Below are 19,896 nucleotides of genomic sequence, written 5' to 3' on the forward strand. Positions count from 1 at the left end.
ATCCTATGTCTAACATACTAAGTATTGGGACATACTAAATATTTTTTTGGCATACTAAATAGTATTGTAGTATTGTAGTATAGCAGTATGGTATATGGTAGTGTGGCAGTATGGTAGTATAGTAGTATGGTAGTATAGTACTATACTACTATAGTAGTATCGTAGTATAGTACTATGGTAGTATAGTAGTATGAGTATTGGAACGCAGGGACAGTTTTACCTGTAAAGCTCCGAAGTCTGGTAACAACCTGTTCTTCTTCTTATGTTGTTTAATGGTGGCTGGCAGACAGCTTTAGGTGCATTACTGCCACCTTCTGACGGGAGTAATGTATTACAACCAAGCACAGGTAAAAACAGGGGAAATGAGGAAGAAGGAATCACACATATAATTGATTTTTAAAAAAAATATTTTAACGACTATTCGAATATTCTAAATGTATGTCCCATCCCTACTTCTAACCAAGTTACAATCCACACAGCATTTGTTTCTAGACTAACACAGGATTAAAAAATGTACACAAAATGAAGGCTCAGTGTAAAGTGTTATAACTTTTAACAAGTGCTGGCCAGAAGGCCCAAAACTGATGTGCTCAGTGCGTCTTTGATTGTGTATTTGTGGATGTTATGAATCAGACTTTACTTTGGATTCATGTTTTGTCTACATCGACCAGGTTTTTAATTTTCTTTATTCTGGGGGTTGTATGCAATCTACCAATCATGGCTCAACATGTAATGTGTTGGCACTTGCTGTAACAGAACATTTTGGTTGGTGACGGGAGTAATGTATTACCTGGTAACAATGGTGCTAACAGCAAAAGCAGTAAAGATGCGTATAATGTGTTGGTACAACGAGCAAGGAGACAGAACATTTTGTTTATTTACTTCATCACACTTTGTTGTATATTAGCCTGATAGTGCCCGGGATTATGTGCTCACAGATTACGGACAGCCAGGACATAAAAGGATTTTTTTTCCACACTCAGAATCCCCTTTATTCCATTTTCATTGGTGATATGTAGCCGGACCATTAACAGTTACATCTGGTGTCGGCTACACCTCCTTCCAGTACAACGCAGATAAGAAATATAATAAATATTGTTCTTATTCTTTTACCGTATCTATACGCACTCTTTTCATTTCCGATCAGGGTCGAAAAAGATACAAATATGCACAACCCCCTATCTGACCACACACATCTTTGTCATCCCTAACACGCCCACACCGCCATGAAACTGGTCGTTTCTGAAAAGAATCCTTGTGGACACACTGAGATCGTCTTGTCAAGGGTCATGACAAACCTTAAAAGAGTCCACAGCAACATTTCAGATGATTTTTGTGCATACTGTAGGTATGGAGGGCCAGGGCTATTCAAACTCAATACCAACAGGGCCTGATACAAATATCGAGGGCTCGAGGGCCACACCGTATCAATACTGTCTACAGATAACATTTAATGTTAAAATATATATTGGTACATGGAATAAACTATTCACATGTGCATCCCTTTTATGGTATCAATTCCAGGCAGACGTGTGTGTGCGTGCGTGCGTGTGTGTGTGTGTGTGTGTGTGTGTGTGTGTGTGTATCTTATAACAAATGCTCATTTAATTTTGTCTTGCTGGTTATTGTCTAAGTTAGTGTGTGTGTAATTGCAGGTATATGTATGGACTGTTACTTTGACCAGTGTAACATGTCGGGGAGTTCTGACTTCAGCATGACCTTTGACCTCATGCCTTACAGCAGGATTCATTCCTTATGGAGCGTATCTGAGTAATTATCTACCCCTCTCCAATAATAATTACAATCTCTGCTCCATGTGCCAGAGACATGCTTGTGTTTTAAAGTGGCTCTTTGAGTATTTTGCTTGTCTGTCTATGTTTTTGTGTGAAAATTGACCAAATCAAAAATGTTTAGCTCATCTAATAGATGGTATGTTAACACCAACATGTGGATATATGTAAAAGTATGTATAATGAAGTCATCTGGAGAGTAAGACCCTGTAAAACATCCTCAAATGTTTTTTTGCCTATATTTTCGTAGTAGTAGTTTTGGCAAATAAAAAAACGATGACATTTAAAAGATACAAAATTTGTAGCACAGAATTTTTGCCAAGAAATAAAAAAAATTCTGAATTTTGTTCCTCAAACTCTTCAATATTTCAGCTTCCCGTACTGACTTTTAGTTTTAATGTTCACAAATTCACAATCAAAAATTCAAGTTTTAAAAATGTATGTAACATATATTCAGGTTGCTCAAATCTGGATTTCAAAGTTAAGCCAATAAGAAAAGTGCTGCATCTTCCTAATGAAGATCTTCAACTTGAATCACAACATAAGTTAACTCAGGGCTCCTAACATTGGAAAGTGCTCACAACATTATCGAAGGGAACACAACAATTCAACACGTCACAAATGAGTGATGGCAGCAAAGAAAAAGTCCTTTAACTGGAGGAAACCTGGGACAGAAGCAGACGAGGACGGCTGCTACCTGCTTCCATTGGTTGGAGGAAGAGAGAAAAAAACAGCATAGAGACATGAATGACAATAATGTTTGGGTATGTTGGTGAGGTCAGAAACATGCAGCTCCAGGGACGGAGACAGCTGCAACAAGACCCAGCAGAAACAAACTGCTTGCAAAACAATGGGAGGGAGAAGACATGAAGACAGAGATTCAATGGTGGCATACAAATGCATGGAGTGAAAGAGAGAGGAGAGGACTTCACTGCATCGTGGACACCATTTTCAGAAAAGCCAATTGAGTCTTATTATGAATTGAATGCATTGCTGAGGATTTCATTGTCCACATCAACATGAATGTTAACAATAAGATGTCAGAGAATTCAGTTTAACTCTGAGTAAGGACCTCCTGTCATTACAAACGTTGAATGACATCATTTATTTATTTTTTTGGTCAACCTGATGGTGAATATCTGTAAACCCTCTTCTTCTTCTTCTTCTTCTTCTTCTCCTCCTTCTCCTTCTCCTTCTTAGGAGAGCATGGCAGGGTCTGAGCTGTTCCAGCGCTACACGCAGCGCTACACGCTGGCCGTGGTGCTCTGGGCTTCATACTTCTAGCAGATCCTCCAGAGCTCAAGTCTATATAAGTCTTACAGAGGCTGAGAGAAGAGAGAGATTCTTCCTGTGATACAACTCTCTGCTCCTTAACATAGTTGGGAGATCATGGCCAAGTCTAATTTAGTCTGAGGAGTACCTGTAATCCTGTGGATTTGGAAGCAGGTTCCTGGCCTCCGCCTTGTTTGATTGGATTCTCTATTGTTAGAGCAGAAGCCAAAGACACCAGATTACTACAGGAACAGCTACCAGAGGTCTTGTATGAACAAGAAGGGTCGGGAGATGCTGTCATTGTCCTTCATAAGGTCATCCTTGTTCTCCATGGAGCATGTTCCCAATGATGATGACGCTGTGACTGACACTAAAGGAAAGGTTGGAATAACATCAGCGCTTATTTCATCATTTATTTTTTCCAACAGACTGGAATCACGGTGCTCATGAACTTTTCTACACTCACACAGTTGCAATGTTTTCACCCGAGAAGCTTCAGAAGATTTATCACACTGCTGATTTTGCATTTAGCTCCAAGCACCTAAACCTGTGATTGTACTCCAGTGTTGGTGCTGATAAAGCAGGTTTGGTTATTGAAAGATCGTTAACAATGATCAGAAATTAATATTAATATTCATTGCAATTATTGACAATTTCAAGTAATTATTGATAATAATTAGCATTTGCGGGGACAGTGAAGGCGTGAATTGGAGCACTGACTTTACAATCCATCTGTTATCCCAATAAATGTACACAAGTCATCAAAAACACTGACTAATGTTTAACAGAATTAATTACCAGCTAAATGAATCACTGTTAACACTTCAATTAAAACAGTAGCATTGACCAATCAATGAATAAATCTATTAACGGGGATAATATCATCCATCAACTGGCATTACCTAAGTAACATACTCATCTAAGTACAATCAAATGTGTGTGTGTGTGTGTGTGTGTGTGTTGTGTGTTTGGGGGGGTTGGTAAAGAAGGAGAAATAAAAGAAAGGCGTTTGACAACAGTAGAAGCTCCGTGAAGCTTTGTAACTGTGCTGTTATCAGCAGGCTGCTGGTGACCTGACTGGTCGGAGATCTGTGGCGCTGGTCCTTTAACGGGTAACGTAGAGTTACTGCTCCAACATGGTGGCAGAACACAACCGAGGAGCTGAAGCTCAAAGTGAACACAATCTTCTGGGAGTTCAAGCCAACAACTGTTAGTTTACATTGAGCTCATCCGATGATGAAACACAACAATAAAGCTGTCCCTGCCCAGACAATAGAAGACAATAGATGGCAATAGATGGCAATAGAAGACAATAGACGACAATAGAAGACAATAGAAGCCTCCTACTGCAGGTGTCTTGAGAAGTGATTGGATGTGTGACCAATCCATGTCCGGTGGAGTTCCTCTTCAGTTCGAATGAATGAATGGAGTGATGTGGATTTTAGTTTTTCTTCCCAAACAACATAAAATAGTTAAAAAAAAAAAAAAAAAAAGAGAATGGGACAATGGTGGACATGAATGCAGTGCACAAAACAAGTGTTCAGTTCACCGTTCCACCACGTGCAGTCGTCATGTTGTATGGACTTTTGTCTCCCGTAATACATTTTTTTTATAGTTTCATGAGGCCACATAAAGAAATGCTTCAATATGTCTCGTTCTGAAGAACTTTTTTTCATTTTGACTGAACTAATTTCAGTTTAAGTGAAGTGCGAATGTTGAAGGACAAACATGCTGATACAGTAAATTAGAGAGTTAACATTGTCTTATATCTGATTGGACAATTGAGGAATGTCATTTTTAGAAACTTGTCAGGTTGAGGAAACTTTTATTATTCACTCATTCATTTTGTCACATGAACCTCATGCTGCTCTCTCTATCGCCCCCCCCCTCTCTCTCTCCCCCTCTCGTCTTTTATCTGTACAGCTGAAAGGACAAAGTCCCAGCAGTTGCATAGCTCGGGGTCGTTCCGGCGGATATCCTCCCTGGGCACCGTCACCGGGCCCTACCTCACCGGGCAGTGGCCACGTGACCCACATGTGCCGTACCTGTCGTGTATGAGAGATAAATCCACACAGGTGAGCACCGCCCTCACCTGCCCTTCACCTTCATGCTCGTGCTCCGTCCCGTGCAGTCATGTTCTTCTGTTGATACTGGAATGTGAAGCCAGGTTTACTTCTTTTAGCGGTTCTGGAGGGGGATGTTGATACGGGGCGGCTGGCCTCCTTTTTAGAACAATTAAAGACAAAAGACAGACTTCTGTCTGCTTCTCCTCAACACCTGGACATTCTTTCTCTTACTGTTCTATCAGCCCATACATGGACTGTGCTGAGGCGGCCAGCCAAGGAGATATAATCATTCAGCTTCAACTGAAAGGAATCTTCCATTAGAACTGAAACTCTTTTCAAACTAACTCATTTTTGACCACACACACCTGTCTGAGTTGCGTGAGCTGTAGTAACCGAGTAGGGACTACAGTATGAGGTGTGCCAGTGTCTTAGTAACCTGCATGTGAGGTGTTTATGGGACATCTGAAAATGGCAGTGTCTACTGATTTTATGCACGTGAGGTGTTCGGGTGACATGTGTAAGATGATTTAAATGTCTCAACAGCAGCATAAGCGAAACACAATCAATCCAACACAACCATAGAATAAAATATGATGAAACAACATAGAAAGTGGACGCCTGTCAGTCTGCTTTGTGAAGAAATGATGTATGGAGCATATAACAGAATGAGAATAGTGAGATAAAAAAAGGAGAGGGATTTGACTGGAAACTATTCAAATATATTATCATGACAATATTTATTTTAAAATTTTGCAGTGTGCCATAAAACTAATTATCAGAAAACATTAAAACAAGGCTGATAGTGAATGGATTTAAATACCACTTTTCTCCTTCCATAGTCAGTCTGTTAACATTTGATCTAATCTGTAGGTAGGTAGGTAGGTAGGTAGTTACTTTTTTAATCCCCAAGGGGAAATTTTTTCGCTACAGCAGCATACAGGAAGCAATAAGATAATAATAGAATAATAAAAAGCAATAAAATAGCAAAAAAAAAAAATATATAAAATGCACAGTATATACAGTACAGTATATATCTATATATATTATATACAAACAACCAAGAAACACAGACAACAGTGTTATTATTGTGTGATGGATTTTGCAAGAGGAGAGTTATTGTAGTCTTATTGCGGTCGGCAGGAATGATCTCCTGTATCAGGAATGATCTCCTGTATCAGGAATGATCTCCTGTATCTGGAATGATCTCCTGTATCTGGAATGATCTCCTGTATCTGGAATGATCTCCTGTATCAGGAATGATCTCCTGTATATGTCCTTGTGACAGCAGCTGGAGGAATCTTTTGGAGAACATCCTCCTCTGTCCCTGCAGCAGGTGGAGAGGGTGGTCAGGATTATCCAATATGGATAATAGTTTATTCAGCGTCCTCCTCTCCACCACCTTTTCCAGACTGTCCAGTTTGCAGCCAATGATGGAGCCGGCCTTCTTAACCAGTTTGTTAAGTCTGTTGGTGTCTCCAGCTCCAATGCTGCTCCCCCAGCAGACTACTAGAAGTACAGTTCACTGGCCACAACAGATGGTAGAACATCTCCAACATCTTGCTGCACACATTGAAGGATCGAAGTTTCCTAAAAAAAAAAGAGTAGACTCATCCCCTTCTTGTAGACAGCGTTGAAGTTGGTCTTCCAGTTCAGTCTGTTGTCATGGAGACACCAGGTACTTGTACTCCTCCACCATGTCCACCTCCTCTCCCAGAACTCTCAGCGGTTGTGGAGCCGTCGTCTTCCTCCTGAAGTCGACCACCATCTCTCTGGTCTTGGCCACGTTCAGGAGCAGATGATTTCTTCCCGCCCACTCCACAAAGTCCTCCACTACTGCCCTGTACTCGTCCTCCTGTCCATCCCTTATACACCCGACCACTGCAGAGTCATCAGAGAACTTCTGCAGATGGCAGGACTCTGAGTTGTACTGGAAGTCAGTGGTGTAGAAGGTGAACAGGAAGGAGACAGAACAGTTCCCTGTGGAGCTCCAGTACCACTGACCACCGTATCAGACAGCACACTGCCCAGACGGACAACCTGTGGTCTGCCTATCAGGTAGTCAGTGATCCAGGAGACGGTGGACGTGTCCACCCCCTCCACCCCCCTCCACCTGCAGCTTCTCACTCAGCAGCAGTGGTTGGATGATGTTAAATGTACTGGAGAAATCAAAGAAAGTGATTCTCACAGAGTCACCGGTTCCATCCAGGTGAGACTGAGCTCGTTGCAGCAGGTAGATGATGTCATCGTCCACTCCCACATGAGGCTGGTACGCAAATTGCAGAGGGTCCAGTGAAGATTTCACCAGCGGTCTGAGGTGTGCCAAGACCAGCCTCTCCAGCACCTTCATCACATGAGATGTGAGGGCAACCGGTCGGTAGTCGTTGAGGCCGGATGGAGTCGTCTTCTTAGGGACTGGAACCAGGCAGGACGTCTTCCACAGCACCGGGACCTCCTCCTGCTTCAGGCTCAGGTTGAAGAGGTGTTGTAGGACCTCAGCCAGCTGGACGGCGCAGGTCTTCAGGACCCCGGGGCTGATGCTGTCAGGTCCTGCAGCCTTGCGCTGGTGGAGTCTCTCCAGCTGTCTCCTAACCTGGCCAGTCGTCACAGAGGGGGGGCGGGGGGAGGGGGGGGTCATGGTGTCGATGGAGGAAGAGCCCTTTGAGATTGAGGGCTCTATGCAGCTCACCAGGGGGGGCAGAGGGGGGAGGCAGCAGAGGTGTTTGGGAGGTGTAAGGTGTGGAGGAGACAGATGAGGGTGGTGAACTAAACCTGTTGAAGAAACAGTTTAGCTCATTGGACCTCTCCAGGTTCCCCCTGATTGTTCTTCTCCAGATTCCCCGTGGTTGTTCCTCTCCAGGTTCCCCCTGGTTGTTCTTCTCCATGTTCGCCCTGGTTATTCCTCTCCAGGTTCCCCCTGGTTATTCATCTCCAGGTTCCCCCTGGTTGTTCATCTCCAGGTTCCCCCTGGTTGTTCATCTCCAGGTTCCGCCTTGTTGTTCATCTCCAGGTTCCGCCTTGTTGTTCATCTCCAGGTTCCCCCTGGTTGTTCCTCTCCAGGTTCCCCCTGATTGTTCCTCTCCAGGTTCCCCCTGGTTGTCTCTCTCTCCCCTTGAACCCAATAATCTCCTTCATACCGGTCCACACCTCCCTCACGTTGTTCTGCTGGAGTTTGGCCTCCAGCTTCCTCCTGTAGGAGTCCTTGCACTCTCTCATCTTCTCCTTCAGGTGGCGCTGCACTCTCCTGAGCTCCTCCCTGTTCCCAGACCTGAAAGCTGCTTTCTTCTTATTAAGAAGCACCTTCAGGTCCCTGGTGATCCACGGCTTGTTGTTGGGGAAGCAGTGTACAGTCCGGGATGGGACGGTGGTGTATTCACAGAATTTGATGTATTCTGTGATACAGTCCGTCCTGCTGTTGATGTCCTCCCCATGTGGTCCAAACAGCACATTCCAGTCCGTGGACTCAAAGCAGTCCTGCAGGGCGTCTTTAGCCTCCTGTGTCCACCTCCTCAGTCCTGGTGGTTACAGGCTGCCTCTGTACCAGAGGAACATACTTGGGAGTCAGCAGGACCAGGTTGTGATCCGACCTACCAGGTGGGGAAGGGGGGGGGGCAGTAGTACTGTATGCATCCATGGCATTAGCATACAGTAGGTCCAGAGTTTTATTGTTCCGGGTGGGGCAGTTCACATACTGGTGCAAAGTTGGCAGTACTTTATCCAGACTGGTTAAAGTCTCCAGTAACTGCCAAAAATGCACCGGGATGCTTAGTCTAAAGTTTGGACACAGTGGAGTAGATGGTGTCCACTGCTGCCTCTACGTCAGCTGATGGAGGAACATACACAGCGATAACAATGGTGGACGTGAACTCCCTCGGTACCTAATACGGGCGCATCCCCACGGCTAGAAGTTCAATGTCCGGGCTGCAGAAACGTTCCTTCACACACACGTGGTCGGGATTACACCACCTCTCGTTCACATAGACTGCAATCCCTCCACCTTTCTTCTTGCCGCTCTGAACAACGTCTCCGTCCCCCCGAACGGTCCTGAAGCCGGGTACGGCCGCGCTGTGGTCCGGGAGATGTGAGTGCAGCCATGTCTCGGTGAAACACATGTTGCTGCACTCCCGGTACTCTCTCTGGGTCTTTACCAGCGCCGAGCTCGTCCGTCTTGTTGGCCAACGACCTCACGTTCCCCATTAAGATCTCCGGTACCGATGGTTTAAATCTCCTCCTCTTCACCTTCAGTTTAGCTCCAGCTCTGCAACCCCGACGTCTTCTCTGAAGTTCGTCCGGGATTTCAGGCCTCAGCGCGATCAGCTGATCATGAGAGTAAACAATGCCCCCAATCCGCTGTGCGTAGCTCTCCGTTACGAAGAGGGAAAAAAGTAGAAGAAGAGCCACCAGAAAAGTGGAAAAGTTACGGTCCATTGTCTGACCGTCACTTAACACACATGAAGAAAAAAACAACAACTCCGAAGAGAGGAGAAAGAAAGAAAAATACTTAAAACAAAACACTCGGGGGAGCTGCTGTAACAGGCTGCCGCTAGCACTGTACTCTTATCTGTCCTCTTCTTTATCTGTTCGTTTTCATTACCGGCATAATGACTGTTTAAACTGAATCACTTGTATTCTATACGTGACAAAACATTGTCATGTTCAATAAAGTCAATAAAATAAATAATATTTTTGAAGAGTACAGACATCAGCCAGTATTAGTCTGCTGCTGGTGGAGGGAGGGGGGGCTGGTTTGAGAGGGGGGATGCCGTCTCAGCTAGCAGGTCCCTAAAGTGAGCCTGATCAGACAAACACAATGCTGCTAACTTCAGAGCAGCTGACCGCCTTCAGGTGAAAGTTAGTTCGACACAGGAACTTAGCTGGGTGTGAGGAGTCCTCTTAAACTGTACACACACTGCTTCGTTCACACAGCTGGTAACTAGTCTGATATCCGATCTCTCCCTCTCTCTCACACACACACACACACACACACACACACACACACACGTACATTCTCTCCCTCATGTGCTACCATGATCGCTCATTCGCACATAATAGCTTTTTATGTTCATTTGGTTTGGCGGTGTGAGAAAACACTGACGTGGTGCGCCCGTGTTACAATAGGAGGGAAAACCCACCATCATTTCTATTGTGATCTGTTCTTATATTATAAACAACCAAATCTAAAGGGAACTTCTTTATTGTATATATTTTGTATGATATATCTCCAAAATTATGGAAAAAGTGCCAAGCCAGTAAACTGACTGACTGGCAAGTGGGAAAGAAATGTTCCATTGGACACGAGTCTGCATCTGTAAACCCTGAATCCACTATCCACCCGTGCTCGTGTTTCTGTTCGTATGATTTTATTCCAGAAGCCGTCGTAGTAACGTGTCATTCTTGACCTTAATTTGTACCCACACCTTCCTGCCCTGTAATCCTCTCGTGCTGTTCAGCCTCAGATGTTCCCACACACACACCGCTCTATACATCCTGTTTCTGACATTTACCACCTACGCATCTGTGAGCTTCAAAAGCTGGATGACCTCTTTGCTTTTAGCTTGTAGCTGATTATTAACTCCTGAAGTGGCCCAAAGCTTCTCATTTTCACACATCAGTCTGACATCTGCAGACAGCTGCATCAGTTCCCCAAATTCCACTGACTTTATACTTCAGCCAGTGGGTCTTGTTACAGTAACAGTTATGACCTGTTTGAGAGGTCCATCAGTTACCATCTGTGACACCAACAGACATTTCCTCTCTAAACTTAATTTCGAAGGCCTGAAGACGTTAGATTAGCCAGTGAAATTTTTTTACTTATAGAAAAGCAAGAACAGTCAATATAGATGGAAGGTAGAAATTATAGGGTGGCACAGTGGTGCTGTGGTTAGCATTGTCACCTCACAGCAACAAGGTTCCGGGTTCAAATCCAGTCCTGGGCCTTTCTGTGCAGAGCTTGCATGTTCTCTGTGTCCTTGTGGGTTCTCTCCAGGTACTCCGGCTTCCTCCCACCATCCAAAAACATGCACCTCAGGTTAATTGGTGATTCTATAAATTGCCCTTAGGTGTGAATGGTCTTTGTTTCTGTTTGTCTATAAGCATTGGCCCTGTGATGGACTGGCGACCTGTCCAGGTTGTACCCTGCCTTAACCCGAAGTGAGCTGGGATAGGCTCCAGCCCCCTGTGAGCCTGTTCAGGATACGGCGGGTATAAATAATGGATGAATAGATAGTAGAAATAATAATTGATAGAAGAAAAAAAAAAAAATCCAAATTAAATTTACCAGTTTAACTTTCTGAACCCACAACCCACCAGTGGGCATGTTTTCTTTAAAAATGGCCCAAATTGCAGCATTTATCAGAGAAACCCTAAAAATATAAATTATTGTTGGCTTTGCAATTTCTTTGCACTGATCATGAGCACTAAACGCTTCTGTAAAAACAACCAAATCTAAACTTAAAATAGTGATATTTCATGTCTCATTCAAAATTTCAAATGTCTCTTTCAAAACTTTTCAAAGAATAAATAATTTGTACAATCAAAATTCTGTAAAACAAAAAATATTCTACACTCTAGTCTCAAATGGCTCAGCTGAGACCAACAGTTGCATGAAAAAAAAATTACCAATTACAGTATCATTAGAGTATTGAATCAATAAGATATTTAACTTGTTATTTTTGCCAAAATTAATGATAAAATAATCGTTGAATACTGGTACTACTAGTTTATCCAGTCACATTCACCGACATCTTCTTAAGTCTACGTCAGATTCACGATGTGTTTGCGCCTGTGATCTTATATTGATGAATCCCACAGTCCTCATAAGTTGAAAGCGCATCCCAGTTGTTCCTACTTAGCAGAAGGAAACCCCCTGCTAATGCCCATAAAAGGAGATTATTTTGAGATTAATTGTATTGTATAAAGTATCACACGGTAAATGTCTAATAAATTTTAATTTGCCAACAAACAATTCGCTGCTGTAAAACCTGGACAGCAGGTCTGCTGACTGGTTGTTGGAATGTTTATGTAGTGTTTATTCAAAACCAGTACACTTTAAAAGTAATGAAAATAATTATTAAAATGATTAATTCCAAAGAAATATCATTGTAGACTAAATACTATAACATTATACAACTGTAGAATTGAAGACAACATTAACCAATTAATTGGCACAAACATTTCAAAACTCAGATATGCAGATTTTGTTCTTACTTAAAAACAAATCCCAAGTAAGAAAACATTGATGAAAACCAGAATCTTTGTCAAATCTGCATAAGTGGGGTTTAAGAAGAAATTTCTTCTTAAGAAGGATTGGTGAATGAGGAATATTGTTCTCGTATGATAGAAATACTTTGTAGCTTTGATCATGTCTCAGAGTTAATGTAGTCAACGAAGGAAATGATGGTCAAACGGCAACAGTAAAACGAGAGAGACGAGTTGTGGTCAGGAGGATGTGGTGACAACGTTGTTGGTCAGGTAACATGCTGATAGTAATGTGTAGTGTTTCTTCCAGACTCCTGGATGTTGGAGTGACAAAACAAGAGAGAAGAGGAGCCGTCACCAGCGCTCTGCGTCCTGGGGTAGTGCCGACCAGCTCAAAGAGGTACCACCCTAACATGAATATTAATATATCATGAATATTAAGGCCAGAGACGGTGTTCAGATCTGTGAATTCTATAATTCTATAATGAAGTTCTGAGACTGCTGCCGGTGTGTGTGAGCGGTGAAACAGCTTCGTTCATGTAGCACCTTTGGCTCATATTCATGTTAGTATAAATTGTACCGTTTTATTCCAGCGGTTATTTCTTGTTGTGGCTTTTATTGCTATTTATTCGTCTTGATTGGTTGAGCCTTTGAGCACTTCTTATTGTGCTTGAATATTGTCAGTACTGTTTTTACATGTTTGTCAAGATGGATGCTTTCTCTCTTTTATTGCAAAACCAATCTACCTACGGGTTGAAACAAAGGAGCCTGAACCTGAACAGTGAGCTGCAGCGTGACGTGCACGGAGCAGGAGGAAGGTATGCGTGCGTTTGTGAGTGCTGGCACGGCGATACCTCCGTGGACATGAGCAGAAGGAGCACATTAAATTTTGTGTGAAACTCAGGAAATGCTTCAGAAAGTGTACGGCGATGAAGCGACGAGCCGGGCGAGGTGTTCTGAGTGACGTTCAGGTTTCAAGAGGGGCGGAGCTTCACTGTCCAAGACTGAAGAAGGCGCGTCAGGTCAGGAGACACCAGCTGGGTTTTCTTTGTGTCACCGTGAATTCGTTCCCCAGAGTCAAACTGTCACCACCGAGTTCTACTGGGACCTTCTGAGGCGTCTGAGGGAAAGTGTTCGCTGTGAAAAGAAGCTTAACAGTTGCGCCATGGCACTTGGGTTCTACAACACGACAGCACACTCGCTCACAGTGCGTTAAACCCAGCAGGTTTCTCACTCGGAAACACACGATCGTCACTCCCCACCAGCCCTGACTTCCTGCTTCTTCTTTCTGTTCCCCAAAAATCTGACACCAAATTTGACGTGATGCTCAAATTTGAGGTGCATGGAGAAATCGCCGTGCGCACGGACCAGCGCTCACAAAAACGTGTCTAACTCATGAGCTGATGTTGCTCAAGCGAGGATATTAGTCACTGACACGAGGGTTCAGCTTTCCATGATTTCAAAATCATTTGGTTATTTGTTACATTTTAAATAGGATCCCAACAATTTTGAAAACTGGGTTGTAACTCTGCTGTTCTACTTGAAAGCTACTGTAGAAGCTCATGGCGGTCTGAGCAAATAGTTCTGCTAGTTTCTTATTTTCTATGTTCCCATAGAGATGGGATTGCTGACGATGACACTTTGAGAAACCCTGCTAAATTCCTTTGATAATTAAATCTAAAGTTTTCAGTTTAGTGGAAACAGTCGTGAATCAAGTACCGCTGTTGAGTTATTGACATTTTTCCTGCTGTGTGACATCACTGCTGTGTTTATGGTGCTGTTGGTGTACAGTAGCTATAAGCCGCACCCAGTCTGGCACTATCATTCCCTCTCAGCTCCACCCTGCTGATACTCAGTAGCAGCAAGGAGGTAGCAGATAACGCAGTCACACTTTTAACTGCCCACTTCCCCTCTTTGCAATTGCCATAACTCTCTGCAATTTATGGTCAGCCAAGCCCCGGCTATCTGCTCTGTGCCTCCTGCAGCAAAGGGAACAATAAGGGCCAGCCAGATGACAGCTCAGCCTCACTAATATGTGTACAGGCATGTTGCTGAGTTGCAGGGCTGCATAGGCGGAGCAGAGCTTACATGGATTCCACAGAAGTCAATAGATGAGCTACAAGGAGAAAGAAAAGAGGAGACGGAGTGGAGTAGCTTTCTGTTTAGAAGCTGCAGCAGACATGATTGCTGGATTATTATCTTTCATAATGAATATTTCTACTGCCTGTAAGAAGAGACACAGTTTCCCAAACAGACTGTTCAGTCAAAGGAGGCATGTCATCATTTTAAATGCCGCCCCAATTCAATTCAGTTTTATTAGTATAGCACCAGATCACAACACAAGTTATCTCTTCATTTAGTAATGTCCTTACAAAAGAACTTTACAATATTATAGAGGAACAATACAATTCAACACATGTGCCACATGAGAGTAGTGGAGAGGAAAAAGTCCCTTATAACACAAAGAAGCCTCCAACAGACTGAATGGCCATCTGCCTCCAATGAGAAGTTCACAGATGGATCTGAAGAGTGAAAGTTAAACAATCCCCTGATCAAGGTCTTAGAGGAAGATGATGTATTGCTCAGGCGTGAGGTTAAGACAATATTGTTTTTGTAAATATACACTGAATAAAAATAAAAACACCACTTTAGTTTTTGGTCCCATTTTTAATAAGTTGAAGAAAAACATCTAAGATGTGTTTTATTCACATTAAAGGTTTATTTCTCTCAAATTTTGTACACAATATTTCTCAAAATTCATTTTATTGAGCACTTAGCCTGTGCCAACATAATCCATCTACCTGACAGACGTGCCTTGGGCTGGTCACAATAAAAGACCTCTAAAATATGAACATTTATCTTGGAGAATTTTTCCAGTATTGGGCAGTTTCATGGCTACGGATGTGCATTCTTTCCTACTATGCTGATCCACAGCCTCTCAAACCTGCTCAGTGAGAGCTGACGTGTGGTGAGTATATTCACCAGAACTTGCAGGACTGCACTGTGTTACTGGTTCAGTGGCCGAAAGTAGGGATCACATAGCAGCCTTTTGAAAGAGCCTGCATGGACATTTCCTGCATGTTTTGTGTCATTACAGCAGAGCAGCGCAGCGCTGTAAGGACTGTGAGAGGGAACATGTATGAACATGTTCTAAAGTACAGTGCAGCACCGGGAGCTCCTTCAGCTCTCTGTTCAACAAACATCGTTTATACAGATACAGTGGGTACGGAAAGTATTCAGACCCCTTTACATTTTTCACTCTTTGTTTCATTGCAGCCATTTGCTAAAATCAAAAAAGTTCATTTTATTTCTCATTAATGTACACTCAGCACCCCATCTTGACAGAAAAAAACAAATGTAGAAATTTGTGCAAATTTATTAAAAAAGAAAAACTGAAATATCACATGGTCATAAGTATTCAGACCCTTTGCTGTGACACTCATATTTAACTCACATGCTGTCCATTTCTTCTGATCCTCCTTGAGATGGTTCTACTCCTTCATTGGAGTCCAGCTGTGTTTAATTAAACTGATTGGACTTGATTAGGAAAGGCACACACCTGTCTATATAAGACCTTACAGCTCACAGTGCATGTCAGAGCAAATGAGAATCATGAGGTCGAAGGAACTGTCCAAGGAGCTCAGAGACAGAATTGTGGCAAGGCACAGATCTGGCCAAGGTTACAAAATAATTTCTGCAGCACTCAAGGTTCCTAAAAGCGCAGTGGCCTCCATAATCCTTAAATGGAAGAAGTTTGGGACGACCAGAACTCTTCCTAGACCTGGCCGTCCAGCCAAACTGAACAATCGTGGGAGAAGAGCCTTGGTGAGAGAGGTAAAGAAGAACCCAAAGATCACTGTGGCTGAGCTCCAGAGATGCAGTAGGGAGATGGGAGAAAGTTCCACAAAGTCAACTATCACTGCAGCCCTCCACCAGTCGGGGCTTTATGGCAGAGTGGCCCGACGGAAGCCTCTCCTCAGTGCAAGACATATGAAAGCCCGCATAGAGTTTGCCAAAAAAACACATGAAGGACTCCCAGACTATGAGAAATAAGATTCTCTGGTCTGATGAGACCAAGATTGAACTTTTTGGCGTTAATTCTAAGCGGTATGTGTGGAGAAAACCAGGCACTGCTCATCACCTGCCCAATACAATCCCAACAGTGAAACATGGTGGTGGCAGCATCATGCTATGGGGGTGTTTTTCAGCTGCAGGGACAGGATGACTGGTTGCAATTGAAGGAAAGATGAATGCGGCCAAGTACAGAGATATCCTGGAAGAAAACCTCTTCCAGAGTGCTCTGGACCTCAGACTGGGCCGAAGGTTCACCTTCCAACAAGACAATGACCCTAAGCACACAGCTAAAATAACAAAGGAGTGGCTTCGGAACAACTCTGTGACCATTCTTGACGGGCCCAGCCAGAGCCCTGACCTAAACCCAATTGAGCATCTCTGGAGAGACCTGAAAATGGCTGTCCACCAACGTTCACCATCCAACCTGACGGAACTGGAGAGGATCTGCAAGGAAGAAAGGCAGAGGATCCCCAAATCCAGGTGTGAAAAGCTTGTTGCATCATTCCCAAGAAGACTCATGGCTGTACTAGCTCAAAAGGGTGCTTCTACTCAATACTGAGCAAAGGGTCTGAATACTTATGACCATGTGATATTTCAGTTTTTCTTTTTTAATAAATTTGCACAAATTTCTACATTTCTGTTTTTTTTCTGTCAAGATGGGGTGCTGAGTGTACATTAATGAGAAATAAAATGAACTTTTTTGATTTTAGCAAATGGCTGCAATGAAACAAAGAGTGAAAAATTTAAAGGGGTCTGAATACTTTCCGTACCCACTGTAGAAACAAATGAACAGCTCCAAGTGTGACAAGCAGAGTCATCTCCCTCCATTGTTTCCCTTTCACTGGATTTCAAAGTGACATAAACAGATACATAAAGATACACCACTGTTTGTGAAAGTTTTATTTTAACATCAATGTTTAAAATCCTGTTTCCGAGGAAGTTGGGACACTGTGTAAAATGTAAATTAAGGACAGAATGCAATGATTTGTGAATCATGTAAACTCATATTTATTTGAAAATAACTGTAAGGTAAGGAGACCAGTTTCTGGAGTTTTGAAAGTGAAATATGGTCCCATTCTTGGGATTTCAGCTGCTCAACAATTCAGGGTCTCCTTTGTTGTATTTTTTATCTCCTGATGCTCCAGATGTTTTCAATGATTGACAGATGTGGACTGCAGGAGGTCAGTTTATCAGCGGACTCTTCTACTATGGAGACATGCTGTTGGAATACGTGCAGAATGTGGTTGGACGTTGTTCTGCTGAAATAAACAAGACCTTCCCTGAAAGAGACGTTGTCTGGATGGCAGCATATGTTGCTCCAAAACCTGAATATATCATTCAGCATTAATGCTTCCTTCCAGATGTTCAAGCTACCCAGTTCATGCGTACTAATGCATCCCTGTACCATCACAGATGCTGGCTTTTGAACTGAGCACTGATAACAAGCTGGATGGTCCCTCTCCTCTTTAACCTGAAGGATGCCGCGTCCATGATTTCCAAACAGAATCTCAGATTGTGATCCATCAGACCACAGGACAGTTTTCCACTTCACCTCAGTCCATCTTCAATGATCTCGGTCCAGAGAAGGCGGCGGTGTTTCTGATCATATTTCTATCTGGTTTCTTCTTTGGCGAGCAGAATATAAATGCTCAGGACAAGGTAGTTGCAGAGTATCTGCCGGTTTTGGCACATGCTGATTGGTTAAAATGAACCTGAGGTCTTCGTCCAGTAGGATGGAACAACTGCAAACTATTATCTACGAAGGGTGCCTAGACCCGTGTTCACGGAGTGAAATTGGGTCTGGTTCCCACCAGGCTGCAGTTTGAATGGTTAGTGTTAGTACCACTAAGCTCAGACCAGATGGGATGGCGTGTCAGTGTAGAATGTTGTGGTATTCATGCTAGGTCAGCCAATAAATCTTAAAGACCCCCACGTCATCACAGCTACTCCTCGGTGCGTCATGTTGGAACTACACATTCAGATTCCATCCGTTCAGCTTCTATACGTCTCACAAAGACACAACAACTGCAACCAAATATCTGCATCTGGACTCATCGGACCAAAGTCCAGATTTCCTGGTTTAATGTTCATTCCTTGTGTTTCTTCTTGGTCTCCCTCAGTCGCGGCTACTTTGCAGCAGTTCCACCAACAGTTGATGTTGAGAAGTGTCTGCTATGTAAACTGAGGAGCAGTGATGTGGACTCTAATCTGAGGTGCTGCTGATTGTGGGTTTCAGGTGCTGGTAACTGAGGAACTCTTGGTCTTCCTTTAATGGGGCGGTCCTTATGAGAGACAGTTATATCACAGTGTTTGAGTCTACTTGATGAAACTTTCAGTTCTTGAAATTTTCCACACCGATCGTCCTTATAGTCTCAGTGATGATGGACTGTTTCTCTTTACTTCGTTGAGTGGGTCTTGCCATAATATGGACTGCTTATAGTAGTTGAATTGGACTTTTTGCTGTATACCAACATTGCCTCATAGCAACACAACTGATGTTCTCAAACACATGAAGAAGAAAATAAATCCCACCAGTTAACTATTGAAGGGGCTCATTTATTAAATTGAAACATTTCAGTTGATGTCATCATGAAGCAGGTAAAGATTTTACCAACTGAGTGTAAAGCTGTCCTCAAGAAAAACTGGCCACTGTGAGGAATCAAAAATAAGGAACATGTTTTGGTTTGTTTACCTTTTCTTTTGTTTATTACATCATTCCAAATGTGTTACTTAATAATTTGTATGTCTTCAGTACCGTTCTCTCTCTGTATGAAATAAAGATAAACTGTTGAATGTTTTAATTGTTTCTTGACATAAACCTTTCCTCCTGCTCTCGTGTTTGCTTCCAGCAGATTGCGAAGCTCCGACAGCAGCTCCAACGCAGTAAACAAGGAGGACGCCATAATAAAGACAAGGAGCGTCTCTCCCCCCTTCAGTCCGACTCCATCACCTCCACCGCCCCGACCACCACCAACAATCACTCTTCCACCCCAGCCAGCCACGTTCAGGTATCTCTATTTACATTCTGAAGCTGAAATTATGTGATTGTGTGAGCCAAGTATGTTGTAATGTTTGGTACCAAAGATTATTTCATTTCCTATTGGTAACAGGACGGTGCTGATGGATTTTCCAGGCCCTGCTTATATTATGTATTGGTGGAGAAAGTAGTAAAACGTGCATTTTACATTTAAATCTAGAACATGATACAGTACAACAGCCTAAGCTGCAACAGTGTGTTTTCTGTGTCTCACAGGAGGGGAACAGTTCACTGAACTAAAGGTTTGGTAAAGCCTCAGTAATCACTGTTTTGTAAATTTTTGTTGTAGCAGAAAAAAACAAGCAAAAGAAAGGGATGAATAACATTTTTGTCTTGAAAAAATTCAAACATATTGAGTGTCTAGTTGGTCACTATAACAGTCAGAACGCACAAATGCAGTATATTGTCAAGACAGACCTGTTTCAAGAATAACATTTTAAAAAGATAAGTGCATCATCTGCAT

The 19,896-nt window shown here is 42.9% G+C and overlaps 1 protein-coding gene across 8 annotated transcripts in view; it reads left to right on the forward strand.

The window, feature by feature from the left end:
* glcci1a (glucocorticoid induced 1a) overlaps positions 1-19,896 on the forward strand; it is a 31,585-nt gene that overhangs the window by 3,352 nt on the left and 8,337 nt on the right. For 4 of the 8 annotated variants that reach the window (XM_069177083.1, XM_069177084.1, XM_069177080.1 and 1 more), the window contains exons 2-4: positions 4,986-5,137; positions 12,633-12,722; positions 19,246-19,404. In XM_069177083.1, coding sequence (XP_069033184.1) covers positions 4,986-5,137; positions 12,633-12,722; positions 19,246-19,404 — 401 coding nt within the window. The remainder of the gene's footprint in view (positions 1-4,985; positions 5,138-12,632; positions 12,723-19,245; positions 19,405-19,896) is intronic. The other 4 variants (XM_069177082.1, XM_069177087.1, XM_069177085.1 and 1 more) reach the window with 3 other exon arrangements.

Source organism: Embiotoca jacksoni, unplaced genomic scaffold (genome assembly GCF_022577435.1).
Source record: "Embiotoca jacksoni isolate LCO1_2020_lvr unplaced genomic scaffold, fEmbJac1.0.p SCAF_7, whole genome shotgun sequence".
In the NCBI taxonomy this organism is placed as follows: Eukaryota; Metazoa; Chordata; class Actinopteri; family Embiotocidae; genus Embiotoca; species Embiotoca jacksoni.